The sequence below is a fragment of the Cygnus atratus genome, chromosome 19 (genome assembly GCF_013377495.2).
Source record: "Cygnus atratus isolate AKBS03 ecotype Queensland, Australia chromosome 19, CAtr_DNAZoo_HiC_assembly, whole genome shotgun sequence".
Classification (NCBI taxonomy): domain Eukaryota; kingdom Metazoa; phylum Chordata; class Aves; order Anseriformes; family Anatidae; genus Cygnus; species Cygnus atratus.
The window spans coordinates 6,247,175-6,263,757 of NC_066380.1; the positions used below are offsets into that span (position 1 = coordinate 6,247,175).

The 16,583-nt window shown below is 55.5% G+C and overlaps 2 protein-coding genes across 3 annotated transcripts; both read left to right on the forward strand.

Annotated features, from left to right (window-relative positions):
- Positions 1-834: 834 nt before the first annotated feature.
- On the forward strand, positions 835-10,266 carry KYAT1 (kynurenine aminotransferase 1). Of its 2 annotated transcripts, XM_035555006.2 has the most exons (15): positions 891-979; positions 2,643-2,764; positions 4,817-4,918; positions 5,043-5,100; positions 6,041-6,191; positions 6,853-7,002; positions 7,091-7,177; positions 7,292-7,420; positions 7,706-7,826; positions 8,220-8,296; positions 8,412-8,501; positions 8,590-8,776; positions 8,990-9,066; positions 9,484-9,570; positions 9,956-10,266. In XM_035555006.2, exons 4-15 carry the CDS (start codon positions 5,048-5,050, stop codon positions 10,022-10,024), a joined length of 1,278 nt encoding a protein of 425 aa, XP_035410899.1. In that variant the 5' UTR covers positions 891-979; positions 2,643-2,764; positions 4,817-4,918; positions 5,043-5,047; the 3' UTR covers positions 10,025-10,266. The 2 variants fall into 2 exon arrangements, with proteins under 2 accessions (XP_035410898.1, XP_035410899.1); XM_035555005.2 differs by lacking the exon at positions 4,817-4,918 and having other exon boundaries at positions 835-979.
- Positions 10,267-11,682: 1,416 nt separating this feature from the next.
- On the forward strand, positions 11,683-16,391 carry SPOUT1 (SPOUT domain containing methyltransferase 1). The gene is made up of 12 exons (XM_035555014.2): positions 11,683-11,774; positions 11,881-11,923; positions 12,037-12,162; positions 12,471-12,630; positions 13,001-13,090; positions 13,400-13,449; positions 13,680-13,810; positions 14,238-14,310; positions 14,678-14,776; positions 15,444-15,546; positions 15,662-15,809; positions 16,000-16,391. Exons 1-12 carry the CDS (start codon positions 11,739-11,741, stop codon positions 16,072-16,074), a joined length of 1,134 nt encoding a protein of 377 aa, XP_035410907.1. The 5' UTR covers positions 11,683-11,738; the 3' UTR covers positions 16,075-16,391.
- Positions 16,392-16,583: the final 192 nt, after the last annotated feature.

Consider the following 16,583-nt stretch of genomic DNA (forward strand, 5'->3'; position numbering starts at 1 on the left):
CCAGAATGGCTTTCTGCTGGTTTAGCATGTCTAGTGAGCTCAACTCAGAGTCAAACAACCCCAGATTAGGGCAGCGGGAGGGATTGAGCTGTAAGATTGTCTCAGGATGTGTTGTGAAATCCTTACAGGAGCAAACAAAAGCTCTCCTTCCAGTTGTTTGTTTCAGTGTTTGAGTTAAACAGAAGTTTAGCAAACAAAGAGTTTGCATCTGCCTGCACAGAAATTCCCTCCCGCTTAGTCACGGCACTGATGCTGTGGGCCTGGCGGCGGGATGTCGTGTCAGGAGTCGGGAACCTTTGCACAGCGGACGTCAGCCGCTTCCTGCCCTGTGCCTCACTTCTTCCTACTGAGAGAGGGAGACAGTCATTACTCAGGAGAGCTACATGACCTGATTCACCAGGGCATGTAATGCGCTGTCACAAAAGGAAAAGGGAAGCTGAGAGAAGATAATTTGCTCTCTACGCCTCACTTGAGCAATTGTTACCTCTCACACACCTGGTGGAGAGTTCAGTTCCTGCATACCTGCCAAAATCCCCCTCTGAGGCTGGTCTCTGTACCCCTGACCGTCCACAGCCCAGGAGCTGGACGATGCTGCAGGTAATTAGAGCCCTGCCACACTAATTACCCCGTTACAGGTACAAGGCTCCATCTGAACAATAGGCTGCGTTATTTTCTCAGGCAGCCAAGATCCTCTGGCACTTCTGGCTCTGAGCCACTGCGAGGAAGGCACCAGTTCCCCAAAGCCCTCTCCTTCCTGGTGCTTCGGAGTGACCCGAGAGCTCCATTTCCCCGGTACCATCTTCTCTATCCGAGTGTTGTAGCTCGATTCCTGCCTTCCTGCAGCTTCCGAGACTCCTCCCAGGAAGTCCCCGCTGCAGATGAAGCGTTTTGGTACATGGAGAGACCGGCATGTGTGTGAGGGCAGCCTGGGTGGTCGTGCCGGACTTTTGCAGCGTAATGCAGCGTGTCCCAGCTTGACGTAAGTCGGTTTTACCCCCACTGCCACCCCTGCTGAGGTGCTGCCCCGTGCCAACGCACTCGTTGGCTGCTGCATTCGCCCGTGCTCCTGTGGTGCAGTGGGTGCAGGGGGATCCTCGTCCCCCAGAGCCCTTCAGGTGCACCCACGAGCGGCCAGGCTGGCCAGCTGGGCAGCACCGGGACGGAGGAGATCGCCGGTGAGTGACCGACCGATCCCTGCGGTGACCTTTCGGTTGCCTCCTCCAAAATCCTGAGTGCTCCGTCCCGCCTGCCCTGCTCCTTGCAGGGAGCGTAGGTACGGCACGGCCTGAAAACTCAGCCAGGGGAGAAGCTCCCTGAGCCTTTCCCAGGCTTTTTGACTCTCCGGTGGCTGACCCCACTGCAAAACATTGTCCAGGGCCGGGGAGGTGAGGCAGAGCCCCCTGCCCTAGCCCCAGTGCTTCTGCTGGGAGCAGCTCCCAGAGCCCAGCACTGCCTGTAGCTCCTTGCAGGAGCTCTGTGCACACCTCTCAAGCACGCTCCACAGTTCGGTGTAAGCCAGTGAAGCCCTTTTTATGGCCACACTTTCATTTTGTCACCTGAAGGGTTAGTCGCCGCAGTCTGGCACTCACTTGCTTTGCACCCCAAAGCATTGCCCCCCATCCCAGCACCTGTCCCCTGCACAGGGAGGAGGCAGGTATTTCACAGTCCTGAGAAATATTATGCCCCATTTTCCATAAATCATGCTGTTTTCTCCTACCTGGGCAAAGAGATGTAAAACTGGCTGGCTGCTGCTTTTTGTTTTTTAGAAATAACACAAAATGCAAGCAGAGGGGACTCAGCCTGCATGTAAGGATAGGGAGGGCATCTAGCAGTACCGAGAACCTACCCTTGTGCTGGCCATCTTCAAACCTTTTTAAATTATTTATTTTTTTCAGTAAATTTAGCAGTAAATTAATCTGTAGCTGATGAAAATAAAGGTCCATGCATCCTCCAGACTCACCCCTTTTATCTAAAGTATCTAACAAAGCAATTTATTTTAGCTTAAATACCACGTGCTTTGGCAGTGCTGTAGAATAGTTGAGGGGACCCGAGGTGAAGGAACAGGCTGCATCAGGCACAGAAATTAATTTATTTGGGCCTTAAAGGAAACCTAAACACCAAAATCCGTAAGCACATTAACCCCCAAGGCCCCTTGTTTCCCTTGCCAGCCCCGAGAGGCAGGGTGTCCGAGCCATGCAGCCAAGCCATGGCCCCATCAGTGAGGAAGGTGAAGGGGAGGAAGGGCAGAGGCAGGATACATGATGGAAAAAGTGTGTGGGAAGGTGATGATGGATACCCAACTCCAGAGGATGCCCTCTTGCTGGTGTCTATACTGCTCCCCCAGTGCAGAGGAAAGCAGTGGTAGTGTGGAACTGGGGGGAGAGGAGGCAGAAGCTGCAGGTGTTGCCCTTGTGATCCTGCTTTCATGTGTGTCATAGGCACAAAGTGCAGCCCCAGCCCTGTTTGACATTGCAGTGACAACACACAAAGTGTCTGGGCTGCCTTTTCCTATCCAGAGTGAAGTAACCACAGCTTTGGGTCTGGACCTGCGTTGTGTCCCCAGGTAAAAGAAACCTTTGCTTCATGCCTGCAGCTGCAGAGCGATTTTCTCATCCCTCTGCTTTGTGTCTGGGGAAATACAGGTCCGTGCCCACAAGAGTGAGACAGCAGGAGCCGTGGCATGCTCAGGAGAGCAGGACCATCTCTGCGTCACTTCTTGCTGGAGAGGAATTGCGGCGCTGGATATAGCTCCTGCTCCAGCGAGGTATTGAATGCCCAGCACGACTGCTTCTGGCCCGCAGCCTGCTCCCTGGCTCAGGCCACAGCAGCGTGGAGCTGGGGAACGAGCCTTGGCAGTGGCAGCAGATAGGGCATGTCAGGAAAAGTCACCCTGATGCAATGTCCGCTGTAACCCAATTATTTCCAGGTAGCCTGGTTAAAGGGAACGTCTCACACAAGCAAGAGAATACTCTTTACACAGAGTAAAGTTCATTGTTTGTGAGATTGCCTCATCTGAAGGTGTCTTCTACTAAAGCTTCTTGTGTTGCAAAATACCTGGAGAATGAAATATCAGCATCCTCCTGGAGGTAGAAACTTGCAGAGCAAGGGACTGACGGGCAGTGAGGAGTCAGTGGTAGAGTGCAGAGCAAGGCCGTGGCTGCTAAGTTGTCTGCTTGGCAAATTGCACCTGGAGGAACATCACTGGGTTTGGGGGCGGAACAGGCTGACATGGATTTGGGGGCTACGTGGCCCTGAGCCCGCGTTGCTCTCCAGCCCAGTGGGCAGCCACCCGTGGCAGCGTCACGCAGGCTGGGGATGGGACAGAGGGAAGTCAGGAGAAGAAAGTATGTCACTGCCACTTCTGAAAGGGTTGGAGCAAGCAGGGCCTTTCCTCAAAACTGGGAACTTCAAGGCTTTCAGCACCTTGTTCCCACTGAGCCACCTTTCAGAGCTGTTACATTCTCTGAGCTGGGGCCAGCAGCAGCCCCACCACAAGGGGACAGCGCTGGAGCTGTTAATGTTTAACCTCCAGCTATCTTTAACATCCCAAGCCACAAACCCTACTCCCACCACAACCAGCTCAAGCCTCGGGTCTTGCTGACTGTAATGCCCATGGGCTTGTGCAGAAAAGGCAAAGAAGGGGGCTGGGGGAGATGCGTGGGGCTCCCCTACAGCCGGGGAGGCAGTGACTCCTGCTCACCCTTGGCCGCCTGCCCAGCACCACGGGGGAGCGCAGAGTCCACCCGCTGCCCTCTGAAACTCAGGATTCCTTGTAATTTATTTGCAAAAATCCCTAGCGAGGGCTGAAGCTGCATAAAAAAATCCAGGGACACAAACTACTGTTGGGGCAGTACTCAAACGCTGGTACAGCCTTGCGGGAAGGGTGGCGGCAAGCAGGTAAGTGGGGAGTTACGAGCGGGGGGACACCGTAACCCCACCATCCCGGCACAACAGAGCGCAGACCCTGTCCTCACATATCCCAGCTCCACATCTCACCCCTCAGCTGCTCGCATGTGCCCTCCTCATCCCTGTTTGTGTTTTGCTTGCTGTGGGGACGATCATTTTCTTGGCTCATTGCTTCACAGATGCCCTCCTCCATCCCCACGCAGGCTTTTCTTGGTGCACTGAGCATCCTTTGTGTCCTGTCTCCAGTCCCCTCGCTGTCTGGTTGCCTTTTCTCCTGCACTGCTAAGTTACTAAATTCTGCCTCTGTTGCTTTTCATCGTCCTCACGATAAACTCCCCATCAAGCACATCAGACTTCCTCCTGCCGTGCTCATCCAACGGGAAGGAGGATTTTGCTCTGCATGCTCCCTACTGTCCCTCTTCCAACCCCCTCAGCCACGATGCACGTGGACATAGGCACCGATCAGGCAAGCGGTCCCTCGGTGTCTCCGTACGCCAGACTGCCGTGTGTGTGCTGTGCTCCCCTCCTGCCTGCACTCAGCTGCTGCCTGCTTTTGTTGTGAATTTTAGGTGCAGAATTTACCAGCATTTAGTTTAGGATCTAGACCAGCTGCGGGCTCCAGCAGGACAAAGGAGCAAACGCTATTCCTGCCGCTCTTCAGAGTGGTGTGGAATAAAAATGTTTGTTCTTTTAGAAAAAGGGGGGGTTTTGTAGCCTGTAGGGAACAAAGAGCTCCTTCTGAAAAGAGAGGCTATGGGAAAGCAAAAGCCTGAGGTCTGGGGTTATTGGCCTGGCTGAGCTCATTTGACCCACGATTTATTCCAACTGCAAACAGGGTATAAGGTATTGCTAGTGCCCCAGTGAGGTACTCACACCTCATTCGTTCAGCTGTTTTCTTTTTGAAACTCAGAAATGAAACATCTTCCTCTGCCACCTCTCATCTGTCTGATCTCTCCTAAAAAGTGCGTGAATCTTCTTCCAGAAGCTGCTGTGTCAGCATTGAAGCACTGAGGTTGGTCAGCAGAGGCGGCGAAGCCACGCAGGAGCGCACACCTTCTGCTGGGGGCACCCCTCCTGCAGAGGGCACGTCCCCCCCTGCCACGAGTGGAAGCTCCAAGCTCTCCTTCTCTTTGCAGGCAAAATGTCAAGGCCAGTGCAAGCTCGGAGGCTGGAGGGAGTCGATAAGAATATCTGGTGAGTTAAGCTGCTACTGGGCAGCTCCTGGTTTACCCCGGTGGTAGATGTGGTTTTAGGCAGCCTAACATCAGATAGAAACCGCTGCGGTTGCGTGGCACGGAGCAGCACCTCGCTTGGCTGCTTTGCATTTGCTCAGGAAACACATTGGGGTAATTTTGTCCCCTGAGGCTTTACACCAGCTCAGCTGCGTACCTGCTGCTCGTGCTTTGCAGCATCAGCTCCTTGCTGTCCCAAAGGAAGGCGGTCGGCAGCAGCACCCAAACCTGAGCCGAGCGGTCGCAGCACACTGGCTCCAGCTCAGCGTCAGCTTCAAGCCCAGCCAGGGCGCTGCCAGCACGGAGGCAGGCAAAGAGGTGCTGCTAGCTCTGCTCCCAGCCTGCCAGGAGCTGCGGCATTGGGAACACTGCGTGCTTGAACACAGGGGTTAAATGAGCTTTGCCCTGCTGTGCCTAGCTTTGAGCTACAAAGTGCCAAGAAGCCAGCCCATGGGTGAGACGAGCGCTGAGTTCAGCCTGTCTTACCCCCTGCAGAGGCCTTCACGGTGCCTGGTTACTAATTTTTCTAGAACTGGCCTCAGCTTGAAAGCCTCCGTGACTGCTCCTGCTCGGTCTGGTCTGATCAGAAGTGGTGCGTGGCTTCAGCCGTGACCGTGCACCCAGGCAGCACAACTGCTGTGTCCTTCAAAAAAAGCTAAAACCCTTCCCAGTGCAATAGTGCCTGGCTCGGTTTTAATTGAAACTGGTCTGAAACGCCCTGTGCCTGGTGCAAGCAGTGAGGATGGGGCAGAAACCAGCCCTGCTGTGGGAGCTGCTCCCCGACCCGGTCCTGTCCACCCACCTCGCTCCCTGCCAAAGTGACGCCACCAAGCAGAGCTGGTGCCAGCAGGCTGCCCAGACCCTCTGTCATGCTTGTCCTTCTCTCCCTTCCCTCTCTCCAGGGTGGAATTTGTAAAACTGGCTGCCACCTACTCCACGGTGAACCTGGGCCAGGGCTTCCCCGACTTCCCCCCACCGGACTTTTTGAAGGAAGCGTTCACCAGAGCCTTCAGCGGGGAGAAGCACATGCTGCACCAGTACACCCGTGCCTTCGTGCGTGGACAGCCCCCCTGCTAGGCGGTACCCCTGAGCCTTGCCCCAGATGGGCCAGGGCTTGAACAAGCTCAGGCAACCCAAGCAACGCACACCTCGGCTGGGCGCACGGGCTGGGACCCCCCAGCTGCTGCGATGGGTGGGCAGAGCCATCCAGATTTGTTGGGGATGATGGAGACATCTCCTTGCAACAGCTTCCGTCTTTGCCCCCGTCTTCTTTCCAGGAGGGTCAGATCCTGCTTTGCCATTGCAGAAGTACCCATCCGGCAGTGCTGGCTGGGCAGGGAGAAGTTGAACTCGTTTAAACAGGATTTTTGTCACCTGCAGTTGCAGTGACAGAGCTGGCAATAGCTGGGGTACCCTGCAAAGAAAAAGAAAACAAACAAACAAAAACAACAACAACAAAAGGGAATTATTTCCAGGCAGGATCGTGCCCCTGTTCTGCTGCAGGGACACATTGGACACAAGTGCAGGGGTCCGGTGGATGTGGGGTTTATTGCCAAAATCCCACAGCACGAGGCACCCACATATGTGAGGCAAAGTCATCATGGCAGGGAAACCCAACACAGGGCACTTGGCTGCCCAGAGCCATCCAAAGAGCTCATCCCTGGTTTAGGAGGCTTCCACCACCCAGTTCTCACCCACTCCTCTCACCCCACAGGGCCACCCGCCTCTGGTGAAGATCCTAGCCCAGCTTTTTGGGAAGCTGCTCGGACGAGAGCTGGATCCTATGACCAATGTGATGGTGACCGTAGGGGCATACCAGGCCCTCTTCTGCTGCTTCCAGGCTTTCGTCGATGAAGGCGATGAGGTAACCCAGGACCCTCCCATTGCTCTGTGCGGCCCTCAGGTAGGTCTGAGCAGGGCCAGGAGGCTGCTGCCATGCCCCTCTCTTCCAGGTGATAATCATTGAGCCCTTCTTCGACTGCTATGAGCCGATGGTGAAAATGGCTGGTGGGACACCCGTGTTCATCCCGCTGAGACCGGTGAGTGGGCCAGAGCAGAGCCATTGAGATGGGAAGAGGATTTGTAGCACGGTGAGCCCTAAGCAAAGCGTAGAGGCAGCAAAGCAAGCTGAGGTTCCCCTCTGTTCTCTCTAGAAAGCTCCAAAAGATGGAAAATTAATGTCTAGTGCGGACTGGCAGCTGGACCCCGCTGAACTGGCTTCTAAATTCAGCGAACGGACAAAAGCCATTGTCCTGAACTCACCCAACAACCCTCTGGGCAAGGTAACGCCTCTGGCCTCGCTGTGGACAGCCCCGAGAGCAGCTGGGGTGCTACAGCTCGCCCAGCCATGGCTGTGCTGTGGCACCAACTCCACCTTCCTGGCACGCAGGGGGAATGGGAGTTGTGGGAGCACCTGTGCTGTGCTCTGCTGGCGGTTTGAAGCCTGATCTTGTGTGCCAGCAGTGCTTTTGGCCTGTCCTGGCTCAGGAGATGGTGCAGCCAAGGGTGCACGGCAGGGCTCAGAAATGCTCCTGCTGCGTCTTAGCTCTGCTCCCTGCCTGCTGCAGGTGTTCAGCCGAGAGGAGCTGGAGCTCATTGCAGACCTGTGCGTGAAGCACGACGCCCTGTGCATCAGCGATGAAGTGTACGAGTGGCTGGTCTACGACGGGAAGGAGCACGTCCGCATCGGTATGGAGGAGGGCTTGGCTGAGCCTGGGCATCTTCTGGGGAAGGAACTGGGGATTTAACGGGGGACCCCTGGCACGCATGTCTTGCTGCACTTCAAACTCAGCCTCCACACCACGTCTTAAACTGAAGCCCTGACTTCCAGAACCAGCTGGAGGAAACAGAGCTGGTTTCACAGCATGAGATCTGGAGCAAAGAACCCTTTGGCTCCAGTGAAACTGGATTTTTGCCCTTTCTGTACAAAACTACCGTTTTCTCGGTGTCTCTAGTTTTGGGATAGCCATTTCAACATGACTTCAGAGGCCTGTTCTTCCTGTTGCAGTAACATGCAGTTACCCCATTGCAGGGAGCGTGCTGACCTCTGCCATCAGTGTTTCTCTCTCGTTTCATTGCCAGCCAGCTTGCGAGGGATGTGGGACCGCACGGTGAGCATCGGGAGCGCTGGGAAAACCTTCAGTGTCACTGGATGGAAGGTGAGCGCCCCCACGCAACACCTCTTTGTCTCCCCATCCCCATCCCTTTGCAATAAAGCAGAACACGAGGAGGTACCACAGACTTACCACCTTCCTCCTCCTCTCCCGGCCACAGGTGGGCTGGACCGTGGGACCCAACCGGCTGCTGCAGCACCTGCGCACCATGCACCAGAACTCGGTGTACCACTGCGCCACGGCCGCACAGGTAAGGCAGCTCCCTGCCACCAGCCCTGCAATTCCCAAAGCAGCCTTGGCCGTCTTCCCACCAGCCTTTGGATCCTCTTCCCTCACAGGAAGTCGTGGCTCAGGGTTTCCAGAGGGAGTTTGAGCGCTACGGGAAGCCAGACAGCTACTTTGTCCAGCTGCCCAAGGAGATGCAGCAGAAGCGAGACCAGCTGGTCCAGAGCCTGGTCGCGGTGGGGATGAAACCCATCATCCCCGAGGGCACCTACTTCTTGGTGGCGGACATCTCCGAGTTCAGTGAGTTGTGCAGCTGCGGTGTTGCTCAGGCAGGGCTGAGTTCGGGGTTCAGCTCGGCCTGGTCCCACCAGCGGGGACAGGAACCTGCACAAACAACATCCAACGAGGGGAGGGACCGCGCCGCGCTTCCCATCTGAGCTCCCAGAGGCCACGGGTTTGGGGCTTGGCTGAGGCACCCACCCGGCCACAGCCTCTGCACTGCTCCTCCCGCAGAATCCGATGTCCCTGATGTCCCCAACTCTGACGAGCCCTACGACTCCAGATTTGCAAAGTGGATGGTGAAGAACAAGGTAAATGCATCTGCCCTTTTCCACTGCATTTACCGTGGTGTGTTTGTGCCCTCCCTGCTGGCTGTGCTCATCAGAGCCAGCAGTGGTGGCAACACCACCAGTGGGCAACGTCCCCATCCAGACCCGGTTTTAGTGTGGAAGAAGCCAGGGCATTGCTTAAGTCCGTGGTAGCACCAGCCAGGGCTGGGGCTCTCCTGAGGACGTGCATGGGTGCAGCAACCCAGGGCCAGGGACACATTTGAGGTGTCTGTCAGCAGCTGGCCTCAAGCCCAGTGGTGAGCTCAAGCAGGGCAAGCAGAGCACCAAAGGCACTTGTGAGCCCGTCCGTGAGACTTGCGAGCACTAGGTGACAGCTTCGCCCACACTGGGAAATGTCCCCAAGGCGCTAACCTCAGCTCCATGCCTTTCCCTCCCCAGGGACTCGCGGCCATCCCGCTCTCCGCTTTCTACTGCGGGCCCCACAAGAACAACTACAACTCCTTCATCCGGTTCTGCTTCGCAAAGGTGAGCCCTGTGGCGAGGTGAGGTCGGGGCTGGGGCTGCGTGGTGAGACAAATGCCAAGAAACACGCAGCGCCTTGGGCACTAGAGCCCGAGCACGGCACCGCGGCTGGGTCCAGCCGGCCCGAGCCCCTCCTGCAGACACACGAGCGGAGCTGGGGCCGGAGGTGCTGGTGCTGCCCGGTCGGGGTCCCACCTTTCTTGGTCAGAGCAGGGGGTCCCCTGAGTGCACGTTCAGCTGCCCAGGGCACGCTGCCTGCCCCAGATTGGGCTGTGCCTGTGTCACACCAAACACAGAACAAGAATGGGATTTTATTGTGAAAACAACTCGGTGAGGGGAAGGGGGACATGGCTGGAAGCCACGAACCAAACCTTGGGTGTTTGTTTAGGAGGAAGCCACGCTGAAGGCAGCAGATGACATATTGCAAAAATGGAAACTGGAGAAAACTACTCCCTGAAGGCACTGGGGAGGGAACCAGGCTCTCCTTGGTCGTCACCCGCCACGATCGCTCTTCTTCTTCCTTTGCTTGGCTACAAACTATGCTACGTCCTTATTTTTGTGCCTTCAACCACATTTTTTGTCAAACGGGTAAGAGGTTTGCCAGGCCCATGGTTTAAGGGGCTTTTCTGTCACTGTGAAATGAGTGCACTGTTTCTTGCAAGAAGCGAGCCTTCTGGTGTGGCTCAGCGTTCAGTATTACTTCTTCTCATCTTTAAAGACTTCACTAATCAGTTCTGGGATGCGTCCAGCAAGACACGAGGTAAGGATGGCTCCACCACCACATTCTGAAAAGGTGTTTCAGGACCTACCTTCAGGGCCATGCCGGGGTTGGTGTGGCTTGTCCTGCTCCACGTCCCCGCTCGTGTACTGCAGGGCTCAGGACAGCATTTCCACCAGCACCCACGTTCCCCACGTGAATGCAGCATCGCTGCCCATCAGCAGGTTGATTCCTCTGACCCTGAAAATTACATGCAGGAAGGTGTTGTTTCCCATAATTAGCACTAATCCCTTTGGCTTTTCTGCACATCTCTGGGGAAGGTGCCCACAGGTTCAGGAACCATCTGCCCTTGACCATTGCTAAGCCTTCCCCGTGCACCCCCACGCTGCCCTTAGGACTTTGTCAGGGCTTGGTGGCACCCCCAGGCTGCAAAACCAAACCCCAGCCTTTGACAAGAGCACATGGCGGCCAGGGAGGTAGGGCACGGCTGCTGCCGGGCTGGTGGGGCAACACGAGCAGTATTCGGGCAGGTAATTCTTGCGTCATTCTTGATTTCAGGCTGGATAAGGATGTAAAATAGTCATAGATTGTGCAGGAATTATGCGCAACAGAATGCGGGATAAATATTTGTAGTGGTTAAATTATTAAAGCTGAATTACTGCAATTACTGAAGAGTAAATGTCTCTAATGATTATGGGGCTGACGCAGATCTCCTGGAGAGCTGCTGTCCACCCCCTGTGCGATGTCTGCTTTGCGCCATGTCCCATAGTGGTAGCCCTTTGTCCTGCCAGGATGGTGGCTGCAGCCCTGGGAGTGTTCTGCAGCCCTGGGGGTGTTCCACGTTGGGCTGGGAGTGGGGAGCTCCCAGTACCAAAACCCGCTGGGGCTCCCAGCACCAATTCCTGCTGGGAGCAGCACCAACCTGTGGGAAGCAGGCAAATGCTGACCTCCAGCCCACATGAGGTGCCCTGCCTCACCTGCCAGCCACAGCCCGAGGTGAGGGTGCTGCTCTTGCACCCACACACGGGCAGGTGCTGGGGGACCCATGGCCTTCAAAAGCAGACAAAGAGCTGAGAAATTTGATTATTAGCACAAAAACAAATCACAACATCCCCAGCTGCGTGGGGTCTTACTCTAGGCTGTGGCACACCCCGCAAGAGGCAGGAATCACCCCCACATCCCCCCCCAGGCACGCACAGCTCCTGCAAACGCCCCCAGGCGCAGAGATCCGGATCTAACCCCCACCTCCCTGGAGAAGCTGCCGCACGCCTCTTGTCACCCATCCACCCTCACAACAGAGCAACCCCTGCTTAGCTTAGCAGGCCGCGCAGGCGATTTAAATCTCCCTCCTAGCCCCGCCCCTTTGCCCGGCCATTGGCTCGCGTGACACCACACCCCGCCCACTTGGGGCGGGCACCGGCCAATCACGGCGGGGCCGGGCAGCGCGCACAAGATGGCGGACGGCGGCGCGGCCAAGCGGCCCCGAGAGGTGCGGGGGGGGGGGGCGGGCGGCCCTGAGGGGAACCCCGGGGGGGGAGCCATGAGGGGAGCCCGGCGGCCCCCTGACGGCCCCCTGACGGCCCCCATCTCCGCAGGCTGAGGAGAGGAGGGTGGACTGGCGGCGCTGGAAGCAGGAGAGTAAGGCCGGGGCCGGGCAGGGGCAGGGGGGCGGGCTGCAGCCGCCCTGGGGGCCCGGCTCTCGGCGCCTTCTGCTGACGGCTTGGTGGCGTCCGGGGTTTTGTGCGCCCCAGGGAAGGCGGAGAAGAAGAAATGGAAGGAGCTGAAGCTGCTGAAGAAGCTGGAGAAGCAGCGCATGAGGGAGCTGGCGGAAAAGCAGGCGGAGCAAGCGCGGGAGGAGGAGCAGAAGGAGGACAGAGGTGGTGTGCTGGGAGCCCGGGGCGGGGCTGGGAAAAGACAGATAACCCAGGTATCCGTCAGAAAGGGGACGGTCATCTTCATAGACCTGCTAGTAGTCGGCCGGCGTGCACTAACAGGCACAAACACAATGCAACGGGCACAGCATGACAGGCCTTTATTAACAGAAAACCCCTCGTTAAAATCCGAGAAGCAGAGGTTGCGTTTTTCTCCCACCTCTCCTGCAGCTGAAGTTTCTGTACTTCACAAACTGGTGGGAGAAAAGCGCCCCGTGTGCAGCTGTCAGGCCTGACGGCGCTCTGTTCCCCAGGGCGGCACTACACGCTGAGCGTCGCCCTGCCAGGCTCCATCCTCAACAACGCCCAGTCGCTGGAGCTGCGGACCTACCTCGCTGGACAGATTGCCCGAGCCTGTACCATCTTCTGCGTGGATGAGATCGTAGTGTTTGACGAGTATGGAGAAGATGCAAAGTAAGGATGAGCTATTTTGTGCTGTAGGAAACGTTTCTTTTGTGCTTTCTGTTCCTTCAGTCTTTTCTTTAGCTGAGACCAGGAAAGAACTGTTTGTACCACAAGCGTTCGAATTTCTCATAAACATTAGCACTACAGGGAGCCCTGTATTGGGCACAGGTGTTCACTTAACTGCCTTGGAAACTAGGATCGTTTATGCCAGCATGGGCAGAACAAAGCAGCAGGAGAAGGTTTCCTAGTTCTTTTAGGGTTGATGGGGGAGGCTGCTTCTATTCAGATTAAGGAGAAATGGTCAGATCTCCAGAGGACCAAGACCTTGTTGCTTTGCAGTCCCATACAGTGTTTACAGACTGCTCTCTTTCTCTTTCAGGAGTGTGGAGGGGGAATTTGAAGGAATTGGAAAGAAAGGCAAGGCTTGCGTGCAGTTGGCTCGGATCCTGCAGTACCTGGAGTGCCCTCAGTAAGTCCACTGCAGCCGACTGTGTCAGATGAGTATTAGAACTGGCTACCAGCTGATGATTTGCATGGGTACCTCATAGTGTGGGCTCCAGAAGCAATATAAACTCTGTTTATATTGCATGATTATGCATGAACACAGGATCTGATTGTTTCACGTCTGATTCAGGAGTTTAAGTGAAAGAACAGCAGGGACTTGGGAGAGTTAATCATGCTCTGTACTCAGCTCCTTTTGAGTCAGTACAAAGCTAGAGCTGAGGCCCAGATTTCTTAGAAACAACTGTTTTCATATTTAAACCTTCTCTGATAATAGGTACTTGAGGAAATCCTTTTTTCCAAAACATGGAGATCTGCAGTTTGCAGGTAATGATTCAGTTGTCTCTGTCCTGTGCTGTTGGCTCCCCCTTCCTCAGCTCTGGCTCTCATTTTGCACAGAATGCACAGAGCTTAAAAAACTTTTCCCCACCTTAGAGTGGGGATGAGGTGCTGTGCTCCACTGGACCACAGAGGGAGAGGGCAGCAGAGCAGCTGTACTTACACATGTTCCTGCAGTTTGTGTCCTATCCTTACCTCCGTCCTGTGTGCTGTTCCAGGGCTCCTCAACCCTCTGGACAGCCCTCACCACATGCGGATGGATGAGGACTCGGAGTACCGAGAAGGCGTGGTGTTGGACCGGCCAAGTAAACCAGGCAGAGGCTCTTTTGTCAACTGTGGGATGAGGAAGGTACGTCTGTGGGTAAAACAACTCATCCTGTCGCTGGCAAATCTGAAACAGGTGTGGTGGGTACAAGCACTGCTCGGTTTCTGAACATCCTGCTTCACAGCAGGCTGGAATGGGGCTTAGTGCTGGTGCTATCCTGTCCCTTCTGGCCAGTTAATGTTTGTAACTTCCCGAGTTCTGGCCTGCCCTCCCAGCACATCATTGCTTTGCTGCTGAGCTGGAACCTCTGAGCAGCACAGTAAGTCTCAGGCTGGTGACCCAACCACCCTGAGCCTGCTCTGCACGGCATGCAACGTGCTGCCCCGATTGCAGAGCTCCTCATTCCAGCTCCAGGTCAGAATAGGCCCCCCTTCTTCAGAGGATTTCCTCCCTCCCCACCTTCCCCAATACCTCCTGACTGTCTTGACACTGCTGGTGACTGTCCCTGCAGGAGGTACAGATTGACAGACAGCTGCAGCCCGGGCTGCGAGTGACGGTGCGCCTGCAGGAACCACAGAATCCAGGTAATCTGCTGCTGCGCTAGCATCTGCAGACTTCTCCTGCTGGAGTTAGTCCTTCTGTATGACAGCCTTCAGATTACCAGCGTTTGAAGGTACCCAGTAGCTCCTCATTCTCTTCACTACACACACACAATGTAATAACACCCTTACGTAGCTCCCTACTGTATTGGAAGGACCTGTCTGCTCTTTGACCAGCAGTAAGTAGCCCAAGCACGCTCACACTTTCCAGAATGCACTCAAAAGGGAGGCTCTTGGTTGTGCAGTGAGTCAGCAGCGCCTTGCCACAGGAGAAACCTCAGTATGTGGCTGGTCAAGTTCAGCTCTCAACAGGACGTCACGGGGGTTGTTAATCTCTTTGCTTCCCTTTCAGAAGCAAAAGTGCGGAAAGGCATCGTGGTGTCCTCACACCACCCTCGGACGGTATCAGGCTTGTACTGGGGCTACAGCGTCCGCCTCGCCTCCTGCCTCAGTAAGTATTTGGGGGCGTTCTTTGCTTTCTGCTGTGCAGAAGGAGCTTAATCCCGCCTGGGCTTCCACACCAACTTCAGGCTGCACATCTGTAACATGTTAACGTGTGTTCCTTAAAATTCTAGTTTTGTCTCAAAGGCAGCGTACACCCTATGCAGCTAGCAGTCACAAAACAATCAAATTTGAGGAATAAAGCTACAAGTGTGAATTGCCCCACTCACCCACCAGTACTTGGCCCTCTACTTTCACACTCACCGTTTTTCCAAATGCGTGCATCGTAGCAGCTGACGAGAGCTGGTACCTTCCATCTCCATTTGTGGTAACTACCTCCCACTCATTCACATCTAAGCCTGCAGTGACTTTTGAGCACAAGAGCCCTGCAAAATCCTTTTCCACTGTCATCTGAGAGATTGTATCGCCTAGGAAAATCATATTCTAATTTTCCATGGCTCCTGGTACCTGTTTGAGGTGATGCAGCTGAGTGCCAGGAGATTCCTGCAGCAAGGGAATTAGGCAGGAAGAGGGCACAGTCTTCCAATGTGTTAGTGGTGCTGGAAATCACTTCTTTCTGCTGCCACCAGTCACCTGTGGAGTGTCTGAACCTGCCCAGAAGGCAGCATGGGTGAGGAGCACCACGCTGATAACCACATGCTGTGTTTGTTTCCCAGGTGCTGTCTTCTCGGAGTGTCCATTCAAGGAAGGCTACGATCTCTCTATTGGGACCTCAGAGCGGGGCAGTTCTGTGGACCAGGTCACTCTCCCCTCCTTTAGGTTTGTGTTGCACATCCTCAGCCCACTCAGACCTCCCCTACACTCGGAACACCTGCCTCGCTACGATGGTTTTAGCTGTTCTCCCTTCTAACCCTGTCCCTGTGCTGTCCCCTAGGCACGCCCTTGTTGTGTTTGGAGGTCTTCAGGGCTTAGAAGCTGGGGTTGATGCAGATGCAAACCTGGAGGTCACTGACCCCAGTCTTCTGTTTGACTTCTACCTGAACACTTGTCCCAGCCAAGGCAGCCGAACCATCCGAACAGAGGTAGGACAGGTGGCTAACGGTGCAGCGGGGGTGGTGCCTGTGCACGCAGAGCAGCGCTGCCTTCCTGCCTCTGGCAGTGACACGTACAGCCAGGCAGCGTCATTCCCCCAGCGATGCCTCGAACAGCCCCTGGCTTGCCCAGGGGTCCCTTGCCAAGGACAGCAGTTCTGACTGCACGGGTCTGTTCCAGGAAGCGCTGCTGATCTCTCTGTCTGCACTGAGACCTCGCATCGAGGAGGCTGTGAAGACACCCACTGACAGCTGAGGGAAGGAAAACCACCGACCTTGTCCACTTTGGACTGCCTCAAGGAAGAGCCCTTTGCTATTCAGACGCAGGGAAGCCCTGCCAAGCTCCTGGAGTGATAAGCCTGGGGGAAGCTGAAGACACCTGACCAAAGCTGGCAGCACTGCTCAACCGAGCGTCCGGCTTCTGCTGGGACCAGCAAGTCTGGGCCCTTCCACCTGCAGCATCCAGCCAAGAGCAGGTCGCTGCCTCGCAGCAGCTTGGGACAAGCCTGGCAGCAAACTGAGTCTCGGCAATTCAGATGTCTCAGGTGGGGAATAAAACAGTACCAAACCTCAGCTGCCTTGAAGTCTGCGTGTGAATGTTTGTGACAAAGATGGGCACTCAGTGCCCTTGCAGCTCTGTGGCCTTCAGCCTTGACGGCAGTAATTTAATCCTTATGCCGAGCAGCTGTTCCCATCACACAGCTAGCCTGACTCCCCAGCCCCGCTTTAACTCAAAGGCTTCCTCCTTCCCCATGGCAGGAAGGG